Below are 24,612 nucleotides of genomic sequence, written 5' to 3' on the forward strand. Positions count from 1 at the left end.
GACCCCCAGAGGCCGCACTGACCCCCTGAGCTTGCACTGACCCCCTGAGCTTGTACTGACCCCCCTGAGCTTGCACTGACCTCGAGTCCCACTGACCCCTAAAGACTGCACTGACCCCCTGAGCTTGCACTGCCCGCCAGAGGCCTCACTGACCCGCCAGTGGCTGCACTGCCGCCCCTGAGCTTGCACTGCCCCCACTGAGCTTGCACTGCCCCCCCCTGAGCTTGCACTGCCCCCCAGAGCTTGCACTGACCCTCAGAGGGGGTCAGTGATACTATGCGCTGAAACCAGCATTTTACATTTTTAAACTGAAGCAGCTGTATGCGGCGCCTATTTACAGCAATGGCCACTCATCTAATTTTCCTTCTTGGGGAACCACTCCATCCGCACCCACCCGTGAGATCCCCCACAGCCTTCTTAGACTCCGCACAGTGCTCCTAACACCCAGCACAGCCACCCGGAGACCCTGCACAACCTCTTGGCAGTTCTGTAAACAACAACTTATTTTCTGGAAGTGCCCCTCCCGAGACTAAACTCTGGATCCACCCCTGATCAGCCCAGAATCCGGACCGAGCCAGAGAAATCACAGAACACCGGACTCTAGCAGTAAGTGAGCTAAAAGGGGGAGGGGATGGGGAAGCACTACCAGGCATGGAGGAGAGATACACAGGTGACACGCTAGGGTAACACATGGGGCCAGAATGAGGGGACACATGGACAAGACTGAGGGGGACACAGGAGACAGAATTAGGGGACACATGGACCAGACTAAGGGGGAACACAAGGGTCAGAATGAGGGGACACATGGTCCAGACTGAGGGTAGATACAGGGGCCAGAATTAGTGGACACATGGACCAGACTAAAGGGGACACAGAGTCCCCTATAATTAGGTGGCCGCCTTAGGGGCCCGCCCCTCGATTGTGCTATGTTTGGCCTCGCCCCAGATTGTGACAGGTTAGGGCCTGTCAGGGGTCATGTGATTGGGCTGCTCAGTCCAAAATGCCCGGGCCTATTTTTTGTCCCAGTCCGGCCCTGGATACAGTACTGAGATCTCCATACCACACCACAGGTATGATATGCTGTGGTGTGGGTGACAGATGAGAACATTTTGAAGATATTCTTACTTAACAGGGAATTCTTGCTCTTGGTTCACTGAGAATATAAGAAGCTCACCAATATGACCCAGAGCTGACATAACCGTTTTGGCTGAAATGACACTTTCAGATTATAAACTTATCTAAGAAGTTCCATCTTTCCCTGGGAACCCTGTTTTATTTAAATACTGAAAATCAAAACCTTTTCAATACCTGTTTTCTATCTGTACACATTCGCTTCTCACTTTTCAATCCTGTATTTAATGTACAGTTCCTCAAGACTGAACAGGTGTCAATGTTTCCTGTTGAAGACCTCAAGACATCCCATACCACAAACATGCTGTATGCCAGCTCTTTAAATGAACTGCCAGTTAGTACAATATCATATGATTAGTATGTCCAGACTGTATCTGTCCATGATGAAAGCCAGCCTTCTCCTACATTCCTTGCTATGTCCCTGAGGACAGTGATAATATTACCACACTATATCAATGATGGGAAACTGTCTTGGGCAAACGGTGCTTTTTGTATCGAACTGCTTATCTCACCAGCCCAGCCCTCGTCAGTTATAAAATAGTAATTTTAATGAGCACCAACTGCTACAGATAACAACTTTTTCAACAAAACTGTTGTTATCACATTTACATTTACCCTCACATTGTCCATTAAACAGTAACTGCTTTATGTTCATGGACAATAATATAGGATATAATTTAATGACATGAAAAGACAAACTATTGTTATATTTTTCTTTTAAACATTAGTGGGCATAAGGTAAGTGCCACAATGGTGCCTGGCTTCAGCTCCACCTCTCCAAATGGGCATTAATACAGGGGCAAGAGCTGATGTCACCAGCTAGTAAACAACTGTAATAAGCAACATTTTAAAGCCTATCTGAATTAAACAAATAGTTTTTCCCATCCCTCCCTCCTACTTACTTCTAACCCATCTAATAACTTTTTTTTCCCTTGCTTTGTGAAGTCAGATATAATCAACTAAGTTCCCACTCTGGGTCCCTCAGCACTGCCGTTTCCAGGTGGGGGGACCACAATTATTGTGGCTGAGACCGCAGGCCCCCTTTACTCCACTGATGTCGACAGCGTCGGAACTATCGCCACAGCGACCCAGACGGCTGCTATTGGGCCGAGGGCACAGGGGGGCCCAACCAGGACGAGGAACAAAGGGGTCTCCCTGATGCAGTGCCGGCCGCCTGGGTCGCTATGGCATGGCAGGCTGTCACTGGCGGCTATGAGGAGCAACGTTCTATTGTCCAGATCGCTGACAACCTGTCAGTGATCTGTGCAGCGGCGCATTCCTCCTCACAGCCGCTGCTGAGTCAGTGACAGCAAGCAGCTGTGGAGGAGGATGAGGCGGGGCCCGGATGGATATCTGCCCTCTTCTGGATCCTGGAGCCAATTGACATCCTAAAGAAAATGTCCACATCATGCAGGTATTGACGTGGACACTCAAAGAAGGACCCAACCTGGAAGTAAACTAAAGAGGAGAACACTCTGGGCTTTGGCATCACATGACTGCAGCTTACAGTAAGTAATAAAAGGGCTTTAAGATAGGGATTTTTTTTTTTTTTAACCCAGTGATTAGAGAGTGGGGAGTGGAATTAAATATATCCAGCAGTTGGGCTTTAAGCGTACCTGTCATCTGTTCTATATTTCTGAAACTAAAGTTGCTGCTTAAATTCTAGTACCTCCCTGGTCCGAAAACACCCTTTCAGTGATATGCCTAAGTTTGCTAACAGTTTGCCAGGGAGACCCTGATTTGCTTAGGTTTAAAGCGGAACTCCAGGATTTATTAGGATTAATTCTTGCAGTGTGGCTGCCCCTGAACTGCAAGGGTTAACTGCTCGTTTTGTCTAGGGGGCGAAAATAAAGAAGAAATACTCACTCGATCCTTGGTCCTGCCTGGTTGCTAGACCGGTCCCTGCAGCCTCTTCTCCCCTGCGCTCCGGCAAGCTAAGGGCCAGTGAGGACCCATGAAGTCAGCACATCTAATACAAGTCTATTAGACGTCAAGGGACATACCACAGCCAGACCAGAGTGGTAGAAAGGTAATCGGTCACTGCTGCAGGACTGAGGAACCGGTCACTATCTCTTCTTTATTTTCACCCCTAGAAAAAAAACAAGCAGTTAACCCTTGCGGAAGCAGCCTCCCTTGACAGGCATGCAGCAAGTAGGCCGGGCATAAGGACGCCTTAGGTCCTGAAAGAGGCTGTCTGAATACCTATTTACAAGGAAATAACACTAGTGTGGATCCTATTCGACCTACGTAGCAAGTATGCTTAACTTTTAAAGTTATAAGCAGCCATAGGATAGTTGTGAAAATTATTTGTCATACAACTGAAATCTATCTTGTGTTGTAGTAACTCATCAATAGAAAGTTTATTTAATAAAAAAGTTAAGATTATTAGTGATGTGCAAAGCGTGATAATAACCCATATCCACTACTCATACTTTAGTTTACTGAAAACAGATCAGTGAAAGTTTCGTTTGGTTGTGATTTTCAATATGTGTCTTTGCTTCACCGTCTGGCGTGTCCCAGACCCACTTCTACTGACATACGTATTTCCTAACAGTAGGCCCCGTTCCCATATTGCGCGACATCGCAAGATTTGCCGCACGATATCGCATTCAAGCTTGCATTGAGCAAGCTTGAATCGCGGCTAAATCCGCTCCAAAAAGGGTCCTGCTGTAGCGACACACGACCCGCGACAGCAGGACCCTTTGCCCCATTGAAATGCATTGGAGCGCGATATCGCGCGGTAATTGGTTGCGATATCGCGGGAATTACCGCGCGATAAATCGCTCAATGTGAACGGGGCTTTAGACTTAGCCCTCGTTCACACCTGAACGTTTTGTAGCGCGTTCTACGCTCGACGAACGCTCTACAAAACGCTCAAAAATATAAATCCCATTGTATTCAATGGTCTCGTTCACACCTTGGCGTATTTCCGCCCGTCCCTAACGCGCTACAAAACGGCCCACGCCTGAAAAGGTACAGGTATTACTTTGGGCCGTTTTGTTGCGCGTTTCCATTGGGATACAGCCAAGTAGCCTTCGGAAACGCGCGACAGATGCGCATATGCAATACGCCTAGGTGTGAACGAGACCTTATAAGACAGCAGATTGCCTTTATTGTCATGGACCCTTCTGTGCCCAGGCAGGTACTTTTTTAGTAGTTTATTTTATCCTAAGCCCCGTTCACATTGAGCGATTTATCGCGCGGTAATTCCCGCGATATCGCGGCAAATTACCGCGCGATATCGCGCTCCAATGCATTTCAATGGGGCAAAGGGTCCTGCTGTCGCGGGTCGTGTGTCGCTACAGCAGGACCCTTTTTGGAGCGGATTTAGCCACGATTCAAGCTTGCTCAATGCAAGCTTGAACGCGATATCGCGCGGCAAATCTCGCGATGTCGCGCAATATACAAATCGCACGACAAACGCGCGATTTGCATATCGCGCAGTGGGAACGGGGCCTAAAGCATGGGTACGCAACCACCGCAGCTGTTGGGGAACTACAAGTCCCATGAGGCACTGCAGGACTCTGACATCCACAGACATGACTTCCAGAGGAGGAGGCATGAAAAGAAATGATCCCTTTAGAGCAGCAATATTACATTTATATTTATTACAAAGGTACATTTATCCATCTGCTCTAATCTCAGGTTGAGAAGTCAGACCTGACGCTTAGCTCTTAGCAAGCCATATGCTATCTAAACAGATTTGTTATTCCCCCTGCTGGTACATCTACTGTTTTGTGAAGGCAAAAAATACTATACCATGAATATGGTGTCAAGTTTTTATCTTTCATGGAACAAAATAGTGAAAAAATTACCAAAATCAAATAATTTCTTACCTCTGTCATACAAATCCTCCAGTGCTTTCCATGTCTCTGCTCGTGCCTCCCGGGCACTCTTACCAGGAAGATTAGCATCGGGCCAGTGCATCAGATATAGGTCTAGAATGGAAAAAAACATCTGGTTACATTTTACTGTAAGTTGGAACCAATTTGTATCAATACAAATTAACATTCGTCAAATTAAAAGGAACTTAATGATTGCCATTGAAACCTTCAAACATCAGCAGACTCAAATAAATAGGACCTCATACCTCACAAGACATGCTTGGCAGAAAACATTATCATCTGGGCTCAGTTTAATAGCCAATAGCTTACTTTTCCCATGATAAGAGTGGTACGGGGGCACTGCCACTGCATACAATATGGACCACAAGTCTACCAGTCTTTCATGAAAATGAGACATCTTCATTTGACCACCAACCACAAACCTTAAAAGGAGAACTATGGGGTTAAGGCTTTTCCCCATAGTTCTCCCTAGGGTAACAGGAGGACACAAACTAGCGTCCTCCCGTCACCCTAGGCTCAGTATACCGCGAGCTGCTGCTCGCGGTATAATGAGACGCCGCAGCTGAAGCAGATCCCGACAATTATGTCTGGATCCGCCCAGCTGCGTGACTGACAGCAGGCTCTGACTATCTAGAGGCAGAGCCAGCTGTACCCGCCCCCTCCCCCGTCCGTTCCGCTAGTCAGCGCTGGCGGATCGGAGCGGGGAGGGGGGAATCCAGCCCCTCCCCTGTCACGGCAGAGAGCCGTGACAGGATCGAGAGGTGAGCGAACGCCGGTATGTGTTCGCTCACCTCCCGATCTACTAAGCCGACCTGTGACAGTCTCATTGTCACAGGTCGGCTAGAACTATGAGGTGAGTGAGAAGCACTCACCTCATAGTTCTCCTTTAACCCACCAATCACAATTTGGACATCATGAGCCTAGTCTTAAGCTAACCATACAACGGTAGAATTTCATTAGAAAATCGACGATTGTTTTGGAACCAAGTGGATGATAAATCTCAAAGGCTATCTGCATAAACGAAATTCTAACCGTGAATGTGATTTCTGTTCAGTAAAAATTGTACATATTGTAATGCACATAATCGTTTGCACATAATCTTGTCTTGAATTGTATTGTGATTGTAATATCTTCCTTATATTGTAAAGTGCTGCGCAAACTGTTGGCGCTATATAAATCCTGTATAATAATAATAATACGTCTGTTAAATATGTCTGGGGTTCCATTCAAGTAGCAGGTCTGGTCAAAACTTTATAGGCCTGTTGAATTTGGCTCAATGATGGCAAGATCGAATGCTCTGACAAATGATTTTTCAGAATATTAAATTAAATTCCACTGGTGCATGGCCAGCTTAAAGTGAAACTAAAGTCACGATGGACTACAAGCTCATGTTTCGTTTACTGATTTGTACTGAGATTGTAGTCCATCCCGGGAATGAGCTTGGAGTGGTGGCTACTTTACAACACACGCAGGGACCATGGGGAACAAAAGCAGTTACCCTCCAGAAGAAAGGACAGTGTCAGGACCAATTCAGAGATGATTTGAGGATCTACAGCCGAGTGATACACAAATAATAGTAAAGGATGAACACTCTGATGTGTTCTACTTGCAACTAGTACGTTAATAAACACATACTGAACTTGCTTTGGAGTGCCGGTGTCCATCCTTTACTGATATTTTGTCTGAAGCCACCCGCTGACACCTGCTGCACCCACCCTCCATTTTGGAGCAGCGGCTCTGAGTGTGATGGGTACACGGACTGTATCCTGATACACAAATAAGATACATTTTTGTTAATAGTTAAAGGAGAACTATGAGGTGAGTGATTTCCACTCCCTCATAGTTAGAGCCGACCTGTGACAAAGGAGCTGTCACAGGTCGGCTCTATTGATCGGTAAGTGAGCAGAAACATGCAGCTGATCCAGTCACTTCCCGATCGTCTCCCTGCAGTGAGCGGTGACTGTCAGTCGCCGCTCCGCACAGGGATTCCCCCCTTCCCTCTCCAATCCTCCAGCACTGACTGGAGGAACAGACAGGGGAGGGGGCAGGCACAGCCGACTCTGCCAGCTGTCACTCACGCAGCTGGGTGGATCACGACAGTATTGTTGGAATCCATCCCGGCTGCAGCGCTCTCAGTATACAGTATAGCGGGCAATGGGGTCACAGAAGGAGGTTAGTATATGTCCTCCCGTGACCCTAAAGAAACTATTGGGAAAAACACTTACCCCATAGTTCTCTTTTAAGGTACTTGAATACATTTTTAAGATTTAACTCCTGAGTTTAGTGTCACTTTACTTGCAGTACCTGCATCTTTGTTGCACAATATTGTAATTTGTGAGGCACTGCTAAAGCTCCACGTCTACCAATTAAACCATCAAAATTAAAAGGATAATAATCAAACTTGGTGGTAAATGTAGATGATCTGTATATGACTAAATACTGTTTATGGAAATTATTTTAAAATTTGCCAGGAATACGAAGATTATTTAAGAAGAACTATGATCAGGAATACAGTAAGGTCACCTATAGAATTTATTTGCCTATCATCTACTACAGTCAACTCCAATCAAACAGAACAGGACTCATTCATAAAGAGAATGTACTGTATAAGCAATGAAAACTGCCAGGGTAACAGCACACACCAGATGCTCAGTGACCTTTATACAATCCCTTTATAACATGCCATGTATGTCGTCCACACAGAAAGCAATTATATATGCACAAAGGTTACCACGGCCTCACTTTACTGATCACTTATCAGCTGCATGTATACCAGGATTTATTTCTAGATCAAAAAAATTATTTTGTTTAAAAAAAATAAAAAAGTTTTATAAAATGATATACTTAATAAATCTACAGGGAGAATGATATCCACAGTACACAATTTTGATGTCAAATGCTGATTATTTGCCAGAGTCAAGCAGTGCTCTAACAAAATCCCCTCCCTTCATTCGCCTCTTTCATGAAGGTCATTGAAATTCCACAAAGAACACATTCCTTACAAGTACTAGAAGAAGCTTGGGAAGTGCATGAACAGTTGGTGGGGTCAGACTGGAGTGGCTTCATTGTCTCTGATGACGCACTCTCCTCGCCCAGAACGGGGACAATTTTACTGCTGTTTCTTGATGAATATAAGTTTACATCTTATTCAGCTTATTTTGTTTTTTAAGATTCCCATTCTGCACATCGCTGAGCATGTAGAGAAGATTGCCTCAGTGGAACAATAGCTTTGCCAGGTGTGATTATAACACGGAATTACTGACACTTTCACACTCCGGTGGGCACAAACATCTAGAATGTTTAATGGGGCAAATCTACTGCAGTCCTAAAGAACCACTCCAGCCTAATGAATGCAGAACGCTTTGATTTAAATTGAGAGGCTGTCTAAATCACTGAATAAAACTAATTAAAACTTCTACATACATTTGTCTGAATGGGAGAGCAATTAATATGCAATCCAGTACCTGAAATGCTCACAGACTTTATATAGGTGCTTATCAACCACAGCACATGCACAGAACCTGTGTTATGTGCACCTCAGGGGAGGGACATACTCCTGTTACCAGGTTCATGAGTACTTCTGTTTGTTAAAGCTTGTACATTTGCTTGTCTTATATTTTGATGGAGCTAGTGGGGGAGGAACCCTAGCCAATAGGCGGGGCCCCCCTATGTTTGTACTCTGTACTTGCCACCATATGCCCGTCCTAGCCGCTGACGTTGGATGCTGCAATCACGTGGCCAAATGTCACAGGCTCTAAGGGAACATAAAAGAAACTGAGGAGACGCCAACAGGTCAGTGAAGGAGGAGTGTCAGTTGGGACACAGCATCTGTGGGAATTTATCAAAACTGGAGCAGACAAAATCTGGAGCAATTGCTCATGGCAACCAATCAGCTTCTCTTTTCAGTTTGTTCAGTTAAGATTTGAAAATAAAAGAGAGAAGCTGATTGGTTGCCATGCACAGTTGCTCCAGATTTTCTCTGCTCCAGTTTTGATAAATTCCCCCAATGTATATTGACACTGTATCCAACTGGAGCTGCCTTTACTTTATTCCACCAGGAGTCCTTATAAGGGATTGTATAAGTCACAGTCGGGGTCTATTTTGAAATGGGGGACACCATTCGGGCACTTTTATTCTTATTAATTGGATTTATCACTCTTATGTGGAGCACCTATGTTACAGATTCTTCGATAGATATCTTTTCACAAATATCATGTACATGTGATAAATCGTTATATGTGTCCCATTATGCTTTTTTATCCATAGATAAATACCTCATACTTACCCTTGGGGGATAGCGTTATAGAGCTTTTCCTCCCCTTACCGCCACACGCCATCAGGTAGGCAGTTCCCTCTAAGCTGGATAAAAATGGGGTCTTTAATAAATTAATTAAGTTTCTCATCTTTAAAAATAGTGTTTAATATTGTTATGACCCTTGCAGGACTATGTGGCTTGTCCCCACCTCTTCATACCCTGCTATCCCTGGATGCACCCTATCTGTGACACCATTGGGTGACGTGATAGACTTCCTGTGTGTGTGGATTCCCCTACCTTCTAATATTCAGTGCAATGCTATCTATTTGGTTGGAAGTTTATACACAGCAATTCGGTGTTCACAATTTAAGGGGTGGAACATGTACATAAACTTACCTAGATTACATGAATTTAATGGCACCCACCATCCTTCCTGAAGAAGCGTATGCAAAACATGCAGAAGATTGGGCCCACGGTATATTTAACTGTAATATTACAGACTTTGTCTAGAGACTGACATATATACAATCTTTAGAACATATTCTGTGTGGCCCTGGGAGGTATTTTTGAGAAGCCAATAGCATTTTCTATACTTTGGATGGAACACACTCTAATGATATACCGCATTTGTTTTATTACTTGCTTTCATGCAATATCTTAATGAAATAAGGTTTTTTAAATAGAAAATTCCCTCCATTTCATTGTGGTGTAGCACCTAAAAAATGACAGGTTCTTCGCTAGCAATCACTACACTCGATGGTCCAATATGTATACTTGTCTTGATTTTTAGAATGAACAATGGGTTGTTGACAACAGGAGTAAAATGATAACCTGATAAAAATGTGTCATCAGCAACCACCTGCAGGAAAAAAGGTGTGCCCTTTACTTCTACTCTTTTGAAAAAAATCAACAAGCGTATTTTTAAATGAAAGTAGTGCGAATACTAACACAGCAAAGCCAGGAAGCATATATCACATTAATATACAAAGACCAAAAAGATCCAACAATAATGCACGAGCTATAGGCCAATATCTCAGATGAACGAAGACATGAAAATATATGCTAAAAGTCCTAGCGTTACGCCTCCAGCCATACATAGATAAGGTGATACACCTAGATCAGGCAGGTTTTGTACCGGGCAGGGAGGCCAGAGACAACACCATCAGAACACTGTCTCTTATTCAATACGTATGTAGACATGGGCTCCCTTTGGGTATACTATCAGTGGATGCAGAGAAGGCCTTTAAACAGCCGGATTGGAATTTTATGAAAGTCTCACTGAAACAGATTGGAAAACCGAAATCCCTAATCCAAAAGATCATGGCCCTGTACTCTTCGACAACGGCAAAGGTGCGGTTGAATGGAATACAATCAGATTCCATACAAATTACTAACGAGACTCGACAGCGGGTGTCCATTGTCCCCATTATTATATATTATAGCGATGGAACATTTAGCTACCACAATACGTCAGTATACAGATATCAGAGGGGTTGAAATTGGGGACAGGATACATAAGTTAAGTATCTTTGCTGATGATGTACTGCTATATATTACAAACCCGAGAATAGCATTTCCAATAATATTAGACGAGATAGAGAGATTTGGGGGATTAAGTAATTATAAAATTAACGCCGGTAAATCACAGTGTTTGGAGATAATTCTCCCACAGGGAGAGCGGCAGATATTGAGATCTAATTGAATGGGCTGAAGAAGCCATTAAATATTTGGGAGTACTGATATCATCGGATTTAAAGAAATTGTATGGTCTCAATTATGCCACTCTTCTAGAATCAACACAGATAAGGATGGAAGCCTGGAAAACGAAAAAAACATTTGTGGATGGGAAAGATGGCATTATTTAAGATGGATGTTCTACCAAGATTTTTATACTTATTTCAGATGGTTCCAATTAAAATCCCATGATTGTTTTTTCGTAGACTACGAACTCTCCTACTACGGTACATATGGGACTCAACGGGAGCGTGGTTGAGATATGAAATCCTAGTTAGAAGGAAATTAAGTGTGTGTGGGGGGGACTCCGACATATGGAAGTATATTAGAAGGCAGCAACAATAAGTAGGATGGTAGACTGGTTTAGTACAGTGCAGCCCAAATTGTGGGTAGCCATTGTGCATTCGGAGGTCCCAGTGCCATTGACATCGATACCATGGATACCACCTGCTAAGCGACCACATAGCTGAACAATGTCCCCCTTAATTGCATCAGTAATGAATGTATGGGATGCAATGGTTTTGCAATATGATATATTATCATACCTGGCCCCATTAACACCTATCTTGGGCAACCCTGATTTCACATATTGCCTGGAGAGTAGGAGGTTTTTGAAGTGGGAGAACACAAAGCATTCTGCTATGATACAGGCTTTATTGGAGTTACTCCCAAGGGGTACACCTAGCTAGAGTATCTACAACTTTTACCAATACCTAAGTACACGGGGGACTGTTTTTAGGGAGCAGACCCCATTTGAGGATGTTTGCATGAATAAAGTAGGAAGCAGACACATGGTCTCTAGAATATATAACATATTATTATCACAGATGTACCCGATCCCTCCCAATTATATTAGGGAATGGGAACGGGAACTGGGACAGCAGGTAGTAGAAGAGGAATGGAAGAAGTATTTCCATCTAACCTTTAAATCAGGCATGGCGGTAAAAACACAGGAGAGAAATTTTTAAATAATAATAAGCTGGCATAGATGTCCAACAGTAATGCATAACATAAATCCCCAAGTGTCCAAGATATGCTGAAGATGTGGAACAGAAGAACAGCTCTTGAGGTTGGAAGTTGCCTGACGGGACTAGGATTATTAGAGATCCCGGAGGTTGCACTCCTACCAATGCTACCTGGTCCGATGACGGGTTTGAAATGGGGGTTAACATGTCCTGTACTGGAAGCAGCCAGGGCAATAATACCTCTGCATTGGAGATAGCCTATTGTTCCTCAAGATACAGGAATGGGTTAGTGAACTAAATAATATAATGCGAATAGAGGAGCTTATAGTCCCTCTACATAAAATATATACACGGTATGAGGAGAGGTGTAGCCCATGAATAGATTTCTCAAGTTCATTGGAGATGCAAGTGTATATATAGTTGATAGAGACCTATATGTATGATTTAAATACCCAAGCCCTGTATGTATAAAAGGAAAAAGGAAAAAAAATAAAATGAAGCAAGGAAGTACATTTAATGTGGGTTCTCTGCTACCATCGCTACTCAGTCCCTTCTTTTCTTTTGTTTTAGAAAACTTTGTTTTTTTTCTCTTTGCGGGCAGGGGAGGGGGGGGAGGAGATAGTAAGATTGAGGGTAATGGTTTTAAAGAGGAGGATACATGAGATTTGTATATGTATAGGAGATGTATAGTAAATTAGATTAAGACATAATGAAGTTATCATGATGAAGAATGTGAATGTATAACATGTTTATGAAATTATGATGTAAAATGGCAAATGTCATAAAATAAAAAGGTATTAAGAAAGAAAGTAGTGTGAATACCAGATTTTTTCTTGTTATTGGCCCTCTGTATTCCCCTGTAAGGGCACATTCACACACCTTCCAGTGCGTTTCAAGCACGGTTCCGTGCCCTGAATGCACTGGATCGCATAAATAAAGCCTCCCACGTTCTGGGGTGGGAGGGGGCATGGTGGTGCCATTCACGTCCCGCCCGCAGTGCAAGAACGTGTGGTACAGCAATGTCTTGCATTCCAGTGAGGTGCGATCGCAAAAAATAGTGCATACACTATCTGCATGCACTAGTGAATGCAAGGTGTGCAAACGAGCCCTAAAGCAGACTGGGAGAGGGAGGGTCAGCACTGTAAGGCAATCAGGTGTGCTGCATGCACATGTGCCGACAAGAAGAAGAGAGCACAATGACCAGAGAAGTTATATCATCAGTGTGCTGCTGCTTCTTCATTTTCCAATCACAAACTAGGAACTGGGGACAGGGAGGTGACTAAGCTGAATTGCATATCTGCAGCACAGAATGGTCAGGTCACCAGACAGGCTGTGCTGTCTGGCAGGGCTGCTTAAATCTCACTACTGGATGAACCTGGATGAAAATATAATTGCTTCAGCAAGTAAAAAAGCTCTCATATACTGTATTTGTTTAAACTGCAGGTTTAGATGTTTTCCTGGAGTGCAGCATTAGTTAAGTAGTAACAAAACAGTAAAATACTGTATCAGAGACTACACATCTGTCTGTAACATTGACGGCTTTATCTTTCACAGATGAAGCCTTTCCAGTATGACTAAAACTGGCAGAGCCTGAAGTCTGATACTTCAGCTAGTCTTACCCTGTAAGCACACTGGTCGTGATTAGACCAAATAAACAATCATTTAACACATTTCACAGCGCAAGGCTGCTGAACCACAAATAGCTCGCTTCCTCTGCGTGTTTTTACAGAGCAGTCAATACTATACCCATGTTAATGGTTCTGTGGAATCCTGATTCACTCAACTGATTGCCCCTTGGGTCAAATACAGTCAGATGTTTACTGACACCAAGATTTAAAGACTCAGACCAATGCTAAAAAGAGATATTTAGTCCTTCGGAGAGAGGTTAGGAACAGTATTGTATCATTTATCCTAGACCCCCCAGCAGGAGCCAAACAAAATGGTAAGATGTGTTCTAGCAATATCTACACAACAAGTGTCTCACTTAGGCTGGGTTCACACCTAGGCATATCGAATATGCGCGTTTGACGCGAGTTTTGTGCCGCGCGTTTTGACCGCGATTCACGGTAAAAAAAAGCGCAACAAACGCGCGTTTTCGAGGGCTACCTGGCTGTATCCCAATGGATACGCGCTGCAAATATGCCCCAAAGAAGCTCCTGTACTTCTTTGGGCGTAGGGCGTTTTACAGCGCGTTCCTACGCGCTGTAAAACGCCCAGGTGGGAACCATAGGCAATCATTGGTTTTCACATGTTGAGCATTTTACAGAGCATAGGAACGCGCTGTAAAACGCCCAGGTGTGAACCAGGCCTTAGGGATATATCGGCCGCCGAAACATGTGTTCCAGCGAGGAAAGAAACTGTCACAGGAGGCCGAGCGCTGCGGGAGGAGAGCGCTGTGAGCGACCGGCGTCTCTCCTCCCAGCACCGCTCAGCCTCTTGTCACAGATTGGGAGAACGGTGTATGGGGACGGAGACAGCAATTGCTGTCACAGGAGGTTGAGCTCTCCTCCTGCACTGTTTGCTCAGCCTCCTGTGACAGCTGTCAGGATGGAGAGCGGGAACAAACACTTAGCGATCAGTGATCAGTGTTTGTTCATAATTGAGGACAAAGTATGTTGACTATATCCTTAATTATGAATGAATGGGAAGTGATCTACATCACCTCCTGTTAATTCATGATTGTGGTTATAGTAAACATACTCTATTCTCATGTTATGAAGGAACAGGAACACTCATAGAGGATTCCTGTTCATTTATAACAGGGGCTGCAGGACTCAATCTCTTTTTCTATTTTAAAAGGGAAATATCAGGGGTCTGTTTAGATATTAATATTTCCCAATATTTCCCCGAAGCTCCTAAAAGTAAATAAAAAAATAAATATTTAATAAAAAATGAATAAATAAAAATAGATCTAAAAAAATTAAAACGTTTATAAAAAATAAAGATAAAAGAAATGGATACGCGCTGCAAATATGCCCCAAAGAAGCTCCTGTACTTCTTTGGGCGTAGGGCGTTTTACAGCGCGTTCCTACGCGCTGTAAAACGCCCAGGTGGGAACCATAGGCAATCATTGGTTTTCACATGTTGAGCATTTTACAGAGCATAGGAACGCGCTGTAAAACGCCCAGGTGTGAACCAGGCCTTAGGGATATATCGGCCGCCGAAACATGTGTTCCAGCGAGGAAAGAAACTGTCACAGGAGGCCGAGCGCTGCGGGAGGAGAGCGCTGTGAGCGACCGGCGTCTCTCCTCCCAGCACCGCTCAGCCTCTTGTCACAGATTGGGAGAACGGTGTATGGGGACGGAGACAGCAATTGCTGTCACAGGAGGTTGAGCTCTCCTCCTGCACTGTTTGCTCAGCCTCCTGTGACAGCTGTCAGGATGGAGAGCGGGAACAAACACTTAGCGATCAGTGATCAGTGTTTGTTCATAATTGAGGACAAAGTATGTTGACTATATCCTTAATTATGAATGAATGGGAAGTGATCTACATCACCTCCTGTTAATTCATGATTGTGGTTATAGTAAACATACTCTATTCTCATGTTATGAAGGAACAGGAACACTCATAGAGGATTCCTGTTCATTTATAACAGGGGCTGCAGGACTCAATCTCTTTTTCTATTTTAAAAGGGAAATATCAGGGGTCTGTTTAGATATTAATATTTCCCAATATTTCCCCGAAGCTCCTAAAAGTAAATAAAAAAATAAATATTTAATAAAAAATGAATAAATAAAAATAGATCTAAAAAAATTAAAACGTTTATAAAAAATAAAGATAAAAGATTTGAAAAAATTATAATAAAAACATTTTTGGTTTCGGTCTCGGCCTGACAATTTTTTTTTATTTCGGTTTTGTTTGGGTTTTGAAATTTTCATTTCGGTGCACCTCTAGTCTCAATATTATAAGACACGTTTAAAGGCAAAGAACACTTTTTGAGGAAAAAAAAACACTTCTTCGTAAATGAAAAAAAATGTGCATTTACAAATTTTTTTGCATTGGAGCCAGTAAAGCATTTCAACCACAATCATTAGATTGCAGGTGGCGCCTACAGACTCTTCCTCCCATCCATGGCTACCCCCACACTGCCAGGGTTAACTGCTCATTTTGGTCTAGGGAGGAAAATAAGAAAGTTATACTCTACCGATCCTTTGAGCCGGCTTGCTCTTAGACTGGTCCGTGGAGAATCTCTCCATTTCCACTGCAGAAGTCTAAGGTCCCTAAGTCATCACATTCTATACACTATGTATAAAACGTGGGGACACCAAGGGACATACCATCGCTGGAGAATAGGAGGAGACAGGAGGATTGGGCAAGTATAACTTTGTTATTTTCCTCCCTAGAGCAAAATGACCAGTTAACCCTTGCAGTGCAGGGGTAGCCCCACTGCAAAGGCTAATGAGAATTTTGTCCAGAGTTCTTCTATAAGTTAAAAAATTCACTCCCAAAAAGAGTTTGAAGCCAAACCCACATTTTTAAAACTGATTATACAGTCTCCTTTGTTTGATGACATTGTATGAAACAAATGGATTAGTTGGAATGTTTTTGTTACACCTAAACAGATTTAAAAGCTTACTACATGTGTTTTAATCTGATTGTACAACAACTAAGCCTTAGGGGTATCCTCTCCCTGTTACCCTTGGCTTCAGGCCTTCCATCCTCTGGAACTCTTTACCCCAACCTGTCCGTCTATCTCTTACCTTGACTGCCTTTAGGCGATCCCTAAAGACTCATCTCTTCAGGGAAGCCTATCCCACCTCAACCTAACCGCTCAACCATCACATTCTCAAACAATTCATCCCCACACAGCTCCCTCCTCAACCTAACCGCTCAACCATCACATTCTCAAACAATTCATCCCCACACAGCTCCCTCCTCATGTATCACTTCCCCCTCCCTTTTAGATTGTAAGCCCTCACGGGCAGGGCCCTCCTTACTTGTATTGTGATTGTAATGTTTTCCTTATATTGTAAAGCGCTGTGCAAACTGTTGGCGCTATATAAATCCTATATAATAATAATAATTTAATAATACCCTCATTAGCTCCACAGCTGGACGTTGAAGCAGTATTGAGAAATTTGAGGTCATCATGGCAGATGCCTAGTGTGCCCTGGTAGTTCTTGTGAAAATGCCAAGTATCGGCACTGGTATCTGAACATCTCTACTCTAAACCTACCCAGGGCTGGCCTGTTAAATTGCTCTGTCGGCAATTACTTTAACGGAATGCATATGAAGACATTCAAAAAAATGATTTTAACCATTCCACATGTTTGGGGGGTTTTATTCAAAAGCAATTAAAAGTTTACATTTCTGACCATGTTTTTTTTATGTTACACCAGGGTATTTAGGGTGTAACATGAGACATGCTCAGATCACAGACTCCCCTATCCCCCTCCTGCCCCCCACTTACCCGAATCATGGGGTTCTTCTCCCTGCAGGCTGCTGGTGGTGTTTGAAATCAGCATGGCTGTGTGTGGTTTGGCCCACACAGGTGTGTCACTTGTTTACAGATCCTTTGATGGCATCTGTGAATGAAGAAATTACAAGCCCCATCAGCCACCACAGCAGAGGGACTTGAAAGATCAATGGAACCCAAGTGTGGTGGTGTCACCGCACTTCTAGTCCACAGACACTTCCTCCCATCCTTGTTACTGCATGGCATGTCCGTACCAAGGCATGGACATGAACAAGAGGAACAGTCTCCAAGAGCCAGAGCATTCCACTTGCAGTCAACTGATTGTGGTTGCAATGCTTTACTGGCTTCTATGCAAAAAGATCTGGTCCGGAAAATGGTGTGAACCTGCCTGCAGTTCCTTACATGCACATTTTTTCTTTTATGAAGCGCTCATTTACTATGTTTTCTGCAAATGGTGTAATTATTGTTTGATATTTTACAACAATCTGTTTACTGAACAATCATTAATGATCTCACCTTGCTTTCACATTTGATCACTGAAAAAAATATATGTCAAATGCTTCCTCTTCTCATAGTTCTTTATTCACAATGAGTAATTACAGAGAATAGGCTAACAATTTTCAGCAAGGCCCACTGACCTACTATCCTTATTTCTTCTACAGCCACTCAGGCAGGTATTACACAATGGCAACAAACCCCCCAGTGTCTGCTAAACTGTTTGTTCTTGTGTAGCCAACTGAACTCTGTCCTTTTTAAAATTATTCATGCAAAGACTATATATTCAATATATGGAGTCTGCTGCATTCCGTGGAATAACACAGATTTAGGTGTGACTATCCTATAAACTTCCACCCTGCAGTATTCTCTAATCTTCTTTTAAGTATGTCGCTTCAAAGTCTCAAATGCGCCTGGCAGGGAGTTTTGTGAACTGAGTTCATAAGGTAATAATCAACAACAAAATGCTAATTACATGTTGCATTGCTCTGGGATGATAAGGGTTGAAAGATAATTAAGCTGCACTTTGTAGATGGAGCTTAACTCTGGTAAGTCTTCAAATACTCTCTTTCTTTTGAAATAGAAATCACAAAACATAAAGTGACACAGCAAAGCTTTTAGAAGCTTCAGGCACATGCACAGCAGTTTTAGAGTTAGTGTTGCCTTCAAAACTTTACTACAATGTCATGTCAAGAAATCTGGTGCAAGTTAAATTGCACCTGTGCCCAGACTGTGGACATTGGCATTTGTATAAAAAGACCTCTCATTCTGCTTTGTAGGCCTTATTCAGATGGACGTGCACAATCATACAGCGTGCAGAGACCTGCGCCCAGGAGGGACAGCTGGTGAGTGTAGCCGTCTGTACATCTCCATGACAGAAGATGGCAACTTGTGGCTTCACACCAACCCGAACTGGCACATTCATACAGGTATGGATGCACACCCTTGAACGTGAGTCAATACGCTATATGGCTGTGCTTGTCCATGTGAATGAGGCCTAATACTCAAACATCCTCAAAGATCACAAAAGTCTGCATCCAGGTGGGGTTGTCCACAGGTAATCGCAGGCTGTGTGATTTCCTGCAAACAGATGCAGCTATCATTGGATTATACAGCGCCTCCTCGCTGCAGCAGATCGCATGAGTCCTAAGGAGGAATTTGTGAGACTCTGTGATCCGGCCCCATTCACAGGTGTAAGGGCAGGTTCACACCACTTTCCGAACCAGATCTGGTCCGGAAAATGGTGTGAACCTGCCTGCAGTTCCAGTGCATTCCAGACCAGACAAAATAAGACATGCAGTATTTTTCTGGTCTGGTCTGGAACGGACTGCGATGGTGTGAACAGAGGCCAGAAATAACATTAAGATGCATTTTAGGTCAAGAAAGGAGATGATCCGGATGTGGTGTAAATGGGCCCTAAATGGGGCCTAACAGTGCATTTAGGCTGGGTTCACACCTGGACGTTTCCTATGTGCACGTTTTACGCACGTTTTTTCCGGAAGTTTTTTGAGCGTATTGTCTAGCGTTTTCGCACACTTGAAAATGCGCGGCGTACGCATGTTTTTTTGATTGACTACAGAGGCGTCCAATGAAAAAGAATTCCTGAGACGCAGCATTTCCTTTTCCTATTTCTTTGTTATACAAAGGAGAGTGTGTTGTGTGCAGTTTCTTTGTTACAGAGGAGAGTGCTGTGTGCAGTGTATTATGGAGCTTGGCAAACGACGACGAACTGCAGCAGTAGTTGCAGCAGTGCGGCTTATGCGTTTGAGGAGAAGGAGACTGAGCAGGCGAAGGTTCTGGGTCCATCCTGTGATTGCAAACCGAGAACAAAGAGGGCAGTTTTGGGCCATGTATGAAACCCAGTGGTGGAACTACCGCCAGTGCAGCTGGTGCGCGGGATCGGTATCCAGCGGGCCCCCCCGTCTCTGCGCCGGGAGTGTCGGATCATCCGTTTATCTGACACTCATGGCGCAGAAATGGGGGGGTCCGCCAGGAATGGGGTAGGGGCCAACCCCGCGACGCTGCGATATGGTGACATAGCTGACCTGGTGATATAGCTGACCCGGATCGTACAGCGATCTATTGCCATGGCAACGTTCTGCCAATCACAGCGCGCTGCCGCTACTGAACAGTCCCCGCCCACTCCGCTGGGCTTGTTCTCTTTCGGCTGTGTGCAGTAGTGGCAGAGAGTGCAAGAGGGGGGCAATATGTATAGAGAGGGGGCAATATGTATAGAGAGGGGGGCAATGTATATAGAGAGGGGGGCAATGTATATAGAGAGGGGGCAATGTATATAGAGAGGGGGGCAATGTATAGAGGTGGCAATGGAGAGAGAGATTCAAGATTCATGCACGCATGTCACATGAAAACACTGCACACATGTCTCTTACCTTTAGCTTCTTTAACTTGCTTGGTAAAATTCTCCCAATCAGGCCATGTATTTTTGCCAATTTCTTCCCATGCACGCTGCCTGGTTCGCCGGTTCTTATAAGCCGAATCCTTCATATCATATATGCAGGGCTTTGCCTGCACCAGGCGTATGAACACCTCTGTATCGATCAGGCCACATGCTGCTAATTCCTCCATGTTTCTTGGTCGGCCGAAAACTGTGTCTGCAGCCCCCAGGGAGTGGTCTGTTGCCATGTGCGGAACGCGCGTTATAGGTGCACTTTTGATGACGAAAGCGCGCAAACACCCATTTCAGCCCGTTCACGTCAAAGTCTATGGCCGCGTACCCGCTGCAATACGCCCCAAAGAAGCTCCTGTACTTTTTCTGGCGTAGGGCGTTTTAAAGCGCGTTCATACGCCCTGTAATACGCCCAGGTGTGAACCATGCCCATAGGAAATAAAGGGATTTTGGTGTTTGAGCGTTTTAGAGAGTGTAGGAATGCGCTGTAAAACGCCCAGGTGTGAACCGGGCCTCACAGAGCACACCAGTGGCTGTTTTCTAAGGCAGCTGCTGGTGTGAACAGACCCTAGGCTGCGGTGCCGATGTGCTCGAAACAGCTCATCTAGTTGTAACCTTTTTTCGTATCTTTGTTAGAACTTTATTCAAATGTCCTTTTTTTTTATTCTATTGGCCTTAGCATGGGTTCACTATAAACGCCATTAGATTTCCTTATAACCTATAAGGAATAGACAGAATTACTTTGTTTTCTTACGACCAGTTAAATGGAAACTATGATGATTTTAAGTCAATTTGTACATGAAATAAGCAAACTGAGAGCCTTGAAAAGATTAAATAAATTGACTATTATCAAGAAAGATATTATGCAATAACCCTAAAATAAGTATAATATCCCCTTTATGATTTCCCAAAGAATATTTACTGACTGTACTGTGCAGTTTATGGTGACTGTACCTAACTTGCTTCCTATTTGGGTCTGGAAGGGCTTGGAGTCTGGGAAGTGCTTAGAAGAAAACAATGCACACTCAAGTCAAATCATCATTTTTGGCATATGCAATAATGTCACTTCCAGCTTTCCAGAATGGCTTTCAGCTAATTACAATTTAGAAAAGTAGGATTATCTGCTCTGCTTACGGTCACAGAAAGTGAAGCAGGTCAGCCATTTATTCACTAAGATCACCTGATTTAGAAAAACAGTCTGAATATAGGAACAGAAGTTAAATCATTTCTAATTTACTCTAACATTTTTAAGCTCATGATGACATTTTCACTGTGAAGACTTAAAGTGATAAAATTTAGAGCTCAGCTGCCTTATACTAAACATGCCTATACAATAAAGGTGACTGAACCCAAATGGGTAAATATATACCTCCTCTTTTTATTTTCTTGGGGCAGTCCTTATTTTCAGGCCCTCAAAACTGCTGTGGCATTGACTAAATATGATTTATTTTGGATTGGTCTTTGGTCAATGTAGGCAATAGAGTATGGATGGATAAAATTAGGGATGCACTGATATATCGGCTGCCAAAACATATCGGCCGAAAATGGCACTTTTGGCAAAATGCCGAAAGTGCCGAAATAATGGTGCATCTGTTCTTTCTCTCCTCCCCGCTGGGCGCTGCAGAGTGCTGCAGGAGGAGAGCGCTGTGAGCGGCCGGCGTCTCTCCTCCCCGCAGCGCTCAACCTCCTGTTACAGATCAGGAGAACGGTGTGGGGGCGGAGACAGCCATTGCTTTCACAGGAAGCTGAACTCTCCTCCCGAACTGCCACGCCCAGCCTCCTGTGACAGCTGTCAGGATGGAGATCAGTGATCGCTGAGTGTTTGTAAATAATTGAGGATATAGTATGTTTACTATAGCCTCAATTATGAATGAATGGGAAGTGATCTACATCACTTCCTGTTCATTCATGATTGTGGGCATAGTAAACATACTATAGCCACATGTCATGAATGAACAGGAGCACTCAGCATAGAGGATTCCTGTTCATTTATAACAGGGGCTGCAGAAAAAGAGATTGAGGACTCTGTGTCCTCAATCTCTTTTTCTATTTTAAAAGGGAAATAGCAGGGGTCTATTATTTCCCTGAAGCCCCTAAAAGTAAATTGAAAAATAAAAATATTTAATAAAAATTAATAAATTAAAAAGTTTATACAAAATAAATAAAAAAATTGAAAAAGTTACAATAAAAAACATTTTCGTCTTCGTTTTCCGGTTTTGGCCTGACATTAAATTTTCATTTAGATTTCGTTACAGTTTTTACATTTTCATTTTCGGTGCACCTCTAGATAACATCCTTTGCTGCATCCCATTGGGAAGATTTTCCTTCACTTCCTACTTTTAGACACAACAGGAAATAAGAAGAAAGGAAGATGTGAGATTATGGTTGATCTCTTATGGTTGCAGTGTTTGGGAAAAAGAGGAAGGGAAAATAATAAGTATTATGTAATTGAATGAATGTATATATACTGTATATGTTTAAGGAAACTTCTTTTATGTACCTAAATGTAAATGTATATATGTTATTTGAAAAATGTAATAAATATATATTGAAAATTAAAAAAGAAGAAAGGAAGAAAAACAATCTTCTCTCAGACAGTTGGCAGCGGGGCAATTGTCCCAATTGGAAGGTTTTCCCCCGTATGTCTGTACCAGTGGCAACTATAGGGACTACCGTATAGGCATGCATATGTGTTTATAAGGCATCCATACAAAGCTAATGCAAGAGCACTGCAAATGTGTAGAGAAAGTCAGATTTGACACAGACAGTAGATATAAAGCTAAAATCCAGCAAACAGCTTAAAGCCTCCGGGGCAAACATAAAATTTACCCTTGCAGTGTTCTTGTTTTATCTAGGTGAGACTATTAAATATGTTTTACTTACTTCGGCTTCGGCTCCCTCTAAGCTGCCAGACTGGTCCCAACAGCCTTTTCTCCCCTTTGCTTTGCTGGTCTAGGGACTACTGACATCATCACGTCTTATGCAGGTCCATTGGCCTGCATTGGACGTAAGGAATCCAAAGGGCATTCCAGAATCTGGAGTGGAGGGGTAGAGAGCTGACCTCTGTGGTAGCCGGGATCAGGTAACTAAAACAGCATTAGTTGAAACCCCTTGTAGTAACCCTTCCCCTATACAAAACAAGCACTTAACTCTTGCAATGCGGGGGTGGGCCCACTGGAAGGGCAAGTCTGTAATTTTTCTGGAGTTCTTCTTTAAAGGAATACCAAACATAACTGGATAATATGTACTTTTTAGGTGGGTGGGGGGCAAGTTTTTCCTTTGCCCATGGATGGGCTTTAATAAACAGATTTGCATTTCTGCCAATCCAGATTTAACACAAAGCTACTCTCTTCTACTGCCAGCATGCTACATGTTAGCATAGTAGCACAGCTAATTGACACTTTGTGCTTCTTCTCCCTCTCCCAGTCTAAGCTCTACTGTACAGGTATTACAAGAACAAGATTCCAGATCAATTTCAGGTACGTCAACTGCTTGCATATAAAAAAAAAAAATTTAGTTATGTACAGTGGTTGCTAAAGTATTCACCCCCTTGGCATTTTCCCTATTTTGTTGCATTACCACCAGAAATTAAAATGGATTTTTATTTGGATTACATGTAATGGACATACAGAAAATAGTCCAAAATTGTGAAGTGACATCAAAAATATAACTTGTTATTAAAAATGAAAAAAGGAAGAGTGGTGCATGCATCCCCTTTGCAAAGAAGCCCCTACATAAGATCTGGTGCAACAAATTACCTTCAGAATTCATATAATTTGTTAAATGAAGACCACCTGTGTGCAATGTTAGTGTCACATGATCTCAGTATACATACACCTGTTCTGAAAGGCCCCAGAGTATGCAACACCACTGAGGGGGCACCGCCAAGCAAGCGGCACCATGGAGACCAATGAGCTCTCCAAACAGGTCAGGGACAAAGTTGTGGAGAAGTACAGATCAGGGCTGGTTTATAAAAAAATATCTTATTATAAAATGGAAAGTATATGGCACCACAACAAACCTGCCAAGAGAGGACCGCCCGTCAAAACTAACGGACCAGGCAAGGAGGGCATTAATCAGACAACAAAGAGGCCAAAGATAACCATGAGGGAGCTGCAAAGCTCCACAGCGGAGATTGGAGTATCTGTCCATAGCTTGTAGAGACGTACCCCAAGAGACTTGCAACTGTAATTGCTGCAAAAGGTGGCTCTACAAAGTATTGACGGGCAGGGGGGAGGGGGGGTGAATCGTTTTCTTTTTTGTTTTATTTCTTGTTTGTAGCACAATAAAAAATATTTTTCTTTAAAGTGGTAGGCATGTTATGTAAATCAAAGTACAAACCCCCCCCCCCCCCCGACTTTTTT

At 43.3% G+C, this 24,612-nt stretch overlaps 1 protein-coding gene across 1 annotated transcript in view; it reads right to left on the reverse strand.

Annotated features, from left to right (window-relative positions):
- The window catches only part of LOC108791471 (glyoxal reductase-like), a 120,817-nt gene that overhangs the window by 65,999 nt on the left and 30,206 nt on the right, over window positions 1–24,612 (reverse strand). Inside the window, exon 3 of the mRNA XM_018561969.1 lies at window positions 4,968–5,069. Within this exon, the coding sequence (XP_018417471.1) occupies window positions 4,968–5,069 (102 nt within the window). The remainder of the gene's footprint in view (window positions 1–4,967; window positions 5,070–24,612) is intronic.

Source organism: Nanorana parkeri, unplaced genomic scaffold (genome assembly GCF_000935625.1).
Source record: "Nanorana parkeri isolate BGI_ZX_2015 unplaced genomic scaffold, ASM93562v1 scaffold553, whole genome shotgun sequence".
In the NCBI taxonomy this organism is placed as follows: Eukaryota; Metazoa; Chordata; class Amphibia; order Anura; family Dicroglossidae; genus Nanorana; species Nanorana parkeri.